Source organism: Silene latifolia, chromosome 2 (assembly GCF_048544455.1).
Source record: "Silene latifolia isolate original U9 population chromosome 2, ASM4854445v1, whole genome shotgun sequence".
Classification (NCBI taxonomy): Eukaryota; Viridiplantae; Streptophyta; class Magnoliopsida; order Caryophyllales; family Caryophyllaceae; genus Silene; species Silene latifolia.
In genome coordinates this window covers 71,638,197-71,642,892 of record NC_133527.1, presented here as the reverse complement: position 1 = coordinate 71,642,892, position 4,696 = coordinate 71,638,197, and the positions used below count along the sequence as shown (strand labels likewise).

General features: G+C 42.0%; 1 protein-coding gene across 1 annotated transcript; it reads right to left on the bottom strand.

Annotated features, from left to right (window-relative positions):
* Window positions 1-488: 488 nt before the first annotated feature.
* LOC141640951 (uncharacterized) lies at window positions 489-998 on the bottom strand. Its single transcript, XM_074449630.1, has one exon. It carries the CDS (start codon window positions 996-998, stop codon window positions 489-491), a length of 510 nt encoding a protein of 169 aa, XP_074305731.1.
* Between the last annotated feature and the right edge of the window lie 3,698 nt (window positions 999-4,696).

The window sequence follows — 4,696 nt, the reverse complement described above, 5'->3', positions numbered from 1 at the left end:
CTAATATGGACATTGTCCTCAATGGCCAAAATGATGGAAAATTATGCAAACATGATGCATGATTTCTATACTAGATGCAATCTAGACTAATCTACACTACATGATGCATGGTTTTTGTTTATGACGGAGAGGATAATTTAGATTACCTCCCGTTGTGTATGCATTAACTTTCCCAAACCGAGTTAGACACTATTGCTAATGTCCAAGGATGGGTGTAGTTCATGCACACACTATGCAATGCATGAAACTAGTTTGTCATTTTGGATTTTGAAAGTGGGAACAATAAAATGAGAACACCTCAAAAATTACCGAGGTGTGAGTCCTCAATGGTGCTAGGACTACTCCAACAATGATAAAGATTAATAAAGTACATGTTTTTTTTTTAGGTGAAATGTGAGTATATTATATATGTATCAAAAAACCAAGTCCATATACAGTCAAAACAAACAGCACCTACTGATAAAGGACCTACAAAACATCAGAATCAATCAAATGAACCCTAGCCTTGCCTGGATATTCAGTTCAGTAAGGCCATCCTTTCCTGTTGCTTTACTTCGAATTCTCTGCTGCAGCATCTCCTTCAATTGCTTTGCAACCAGCTCAGGTCTCAACATACATAAATTATGCCTTGCAGAATTTCGTTGATACCAAATAACATATCTGAATGCTGTTAGAATCAGAGCCAGAACTTTTATAAGCATCCTGTTACCATTTGCAGACTGAACCTCACTGACAGTAGGGAAAGTCCTACCAGTCCAGGCTTCAATGCATTGTTTAACTTTGCAGCTGTAAGTGCACTCCTCAAAGAGATGTGTAATTGTCTCATCTTGATCTTCACACAGAATGCATAAAGCATCCGGACAGTAGCCATAAGCATGCAGTTTAGCTTTAGTGTTTAGGCCTTCCTGCATTATCACCCAAGAGATAAAGGAGTGCTTAGGTAAATTCCAGTTGCTCCACACCATAGGAGCCCAGATTTGCTGAGGATGTGGACCCATCAGCCAGTCATAACCATTGCTAATAGTATACCCATTATGGTGAGGAACCCAACAGTTATCAATGAAGAATAAAGTACATGTTAATAAAGTACATGTTAACAAGACACAAACTTCTTTTCATGAAATTTTGAAAAATAAAGAGGAGAGATGAGAAAACTTCACTTAAACTTAGGTGGGTGCCTCTTGCCCGCTCCACCTAGTTATGAAGTAGTCTTCTAGACATCGGCATCATCTCCCTCTACATCGCTATCCCATATCTCCTTTGAAGCATCACTCAAACTTGGGTCCATAAATTCGTCTTCTTCACTTTCAAGCTCCACCGTGTCTCCTCCACAAGAATTGTTGCTTCCCTCCTCTTGTCTCCCATTTGCTCCTTCATTAGCTCTCTCCGAATTGGGGAAGAGCAAATCTAATTGAGCCCATGAGGGAAATGCTCCTTCCTCACTAATCCGTCCTCTTCGAACCATCTCGTGATATTGAGGGTAGAGAGCATAGTAAGCGTCCACGGAGGTTTCGTATTGACGGTAGTGTAAATCTTGTAAGATTCCCGTGACAAAGTCGTCACGGGGGAGGATGAAGGGATTTGGATGGTTGTATGGTTGGTAAGGAAATGGGTAGGGAGGCACTTTTATCTTCTCATCTTGAGTTTGTTGTTCTTGTTGTTGTGGTGGTGGATTTTGAGGTGGTGGTGCTTGCCTTGGTTGGGTTGGATTTGGAGGGATGAGGTAGGATGGGATTGGAGACAAATGTCCTCTTCTCGGAGAAATTCGTGGTAAGCCATTCATTGGAAGAAAAATTGTATCACATCCTTTCGTTATCCACTTGATGCGCTTGTCAACCCCCTTAAGGGTTATCCAATGATGTTGAATGAGAAGAAGATCTTCATTTATCCTCGTGTTTCCCAAAAGAGGAGTATACTCATTATTCTCATTGAATCTTGGGTTGAAATGCTTCGCAAGCCTAGTAATGAGTCCTCCATTCACAATGTGTTTCATTCCATCATCATCACCATTCCTAAACTTTGCCCATTTCTCGACTAGGACTAGAGGGGCATTGAGGTGGTACACACTTCTTCCTTGAATATTGAGGTAGGATTCCATAAACACAAGGTCTAATTGGTTCACGATCGCCGGATCTCGACGAGCAAAGAGAGTGCCCGAGAGGAATCGATAAGTAAGTCTCAAGATCGGATTTTGAATATGAAAAGCGAGACATTCCTTGTTGTGTAGGAAATCCCGGCCGGTCATGGCCCTCCACAAAGGCTCAACACTGTATTTCTTTGGCTTCGATGTTCGGGTAGGCGAAACATCGAGTCCGAACACATTTGCGAATTCTACAAGGGTCATCATCCTTGAAACTTTTTCTAGCCTAAACTCTATGTAAATTGTTTTGTTCAAGGTTGTAATCTTCAAAAAGCTCAAAAACTCAAGCACAAGGGATCGATAAGTTGGTTCATACGTGTTAAAAAGGGTAGAGAGACCAAATACTTCAAAGAGAGCTTCTACTTGATGATAAATCCCAAGTTTCCTCAAGGTATCATGACATAAAAACTTAGTGGGAAGAATGTTCTTACTTAGAAGCCGGTGGAAGACTAATATTTGCACATCATTGACAAATTCAACATTTGAGAAGTCATCAAGCCTTGTGAGATCTACAATCTCTTCATGCTCCCTTCTTAATGTGTTGACATGGGAGGTGGAAGAACTTCCCCTCATCCTTGGTCTTCTCCCATTCCTAAAAGAGGATCTCCTTGGTGCCATTCCTTGATTATAGAGTTGAATTCTTTTGATTTGTGAAGGAATAAAGATGCTCCTTGTTGATTGAGTGTTGCCTTTGGAAACCCTAGAAAATTGGGGCTTTTTGATTTTGTGGGTTAAGAGCGTGATTTGGATATGTATGGGAGTCATAAGGAGGTGGGTTTTATAATGCAAGTGGAAGGAGTAGTGATGTGTCACTAAATGTGTGGTGGGGTGTAATTTAATTAGGAAAAGTTGGGTCAAAACACCGTGGGAGGACGAGCGGATTCGAGCAGAAGACGCTCGGATTCGTGCTTCTCGGGACGGGCAGATTCGGGGTAATACGCCCGGATTCTGTCACAGCTGATTTTCCAAAAGTTGACGCTTCAAAGACGGGCGTCCCGAGCATGAGACGCTCGGATTCTTTTTCATCGGGACGGGCGTTTTCTTCGGAAGACGGACGGATTCCTTTACAGCAATTTTCCTTGAAATGCATAGGTAGAAAGACGGGCGTCTTTCTGCCAAGCCGGCCGGTTTCTTCAGGACGGGCGTTTTACCTTCTGGGACGCTCGGATTTCCCTTCAGTCCAAAAATCTTCAAATTCTCAGCATAGCAGGACGGACGGATTCTCCTTAGAACGCCCGGATTCCAGCAAGACGACCGGATTCCAGGGAACACGCACGTGTTCAGGCTGTGAATTCATCCTTTGACTTTCTCTCCTCTCTTAGATGCGTCCCCACACTTGAAAATTGGCTCCTTCCTTCATTCAAAATTCATTAGTAACCCTCCCTCACTTACGCTAATGAAAAGAGTTCATGCTAATTATTAAAAGAAATGCAATAAAACAATAAATACAAGTTAGAGGGTTAGTATATTTACAAGTGGTGGTTTAGGGAGGACTCCACCAAACTCTCCCTTTGATAGTTCTTTCATGGATTAGAAGACCCGAGGTAGGTGACCTCGACCTCTCCAATAAACGCTCCTTCATAGTATGGCTTCAATCTTTGACCATTAACCTTAAACTTGCGTCCATCTTCCGCCTTGAGTTCGAAATCTCCATATTTTCCAACTTCGGTTATCACATAGGGACCCATCCATCTAAAGTTCAATTTTCCCGGAAAAAGTCGGTAGCGGGAATTGAATAGAAGGACTTTGTCTCCTTTGTGCAAGGCTTTTTGTCTAATTCTCTTATCATGAAGCAATTTCGTCCTTTCTTTGTAAATCTTTGCATTCTCATAGGATTGTAATCGAAATTCCTCCAACTCTTGAATTTGAATCATCCTCTTTTGACCGCTCAATTTGAGATCAAGATTAAGTGCTCGGATTGCCTAATAAGCTTTGTACTCCAATTCGATTGGCAAATGACATGCTTTTCCATAGACAAGCTTGTAAGGGGAGGCTCCTATGGGAGTCTCATAGGCCGTCCTATAAGCCCAAAGAGCATCATCAAGCTTTGTGCTCCAATCCTTCCGAGTCTTGTTCACAACTTTCTCAAGGATTTGCTTGATCTCTCTATTTGAAATCTCAACTTGACCGCTTGTTTGAGGATGATATCCCAAGCCGGTTCTATGTTGAACACCATATTTGGTCAAAAGAGATGCAAGTTTCTTCTCATGGAAATGCGTTCCTCCATCACTAATGATTGCTCTAGGAACTCCAAATCTTGGGAAGATTATCTTCTTGAAGAGCTTGGTGACCGTTTTTGCATCATCATTTGGAGTGGCAATTGCCTCCACCCACTTTGAGACGTAATCTACGGCCACAAGGATGTACTTATTCCCATTTGATGTCACAAAGGGACCTTGGTAGTCGATTCCCCAAACATCGAAGATCTCCACCTCTAGAATGCCTCTTTGTGGCATTTCATTCCTCCAAGTGATATTCCCCGTTCTTTGACAAGCATCGTAATGAATGATGAATTCTCTTGTGTCTTGAAAAATTGTAGGCCAATAGAAGCCCGAT

Coding starts and splice junctions, on each gene's coding strand:
- LOC141640951 (XM_074449630.1), bottom strand. CDS start 998: ATGGGTCCACATCCTCAGCAAATCTGGGCTCCTATGGTGTGGAGCAAC.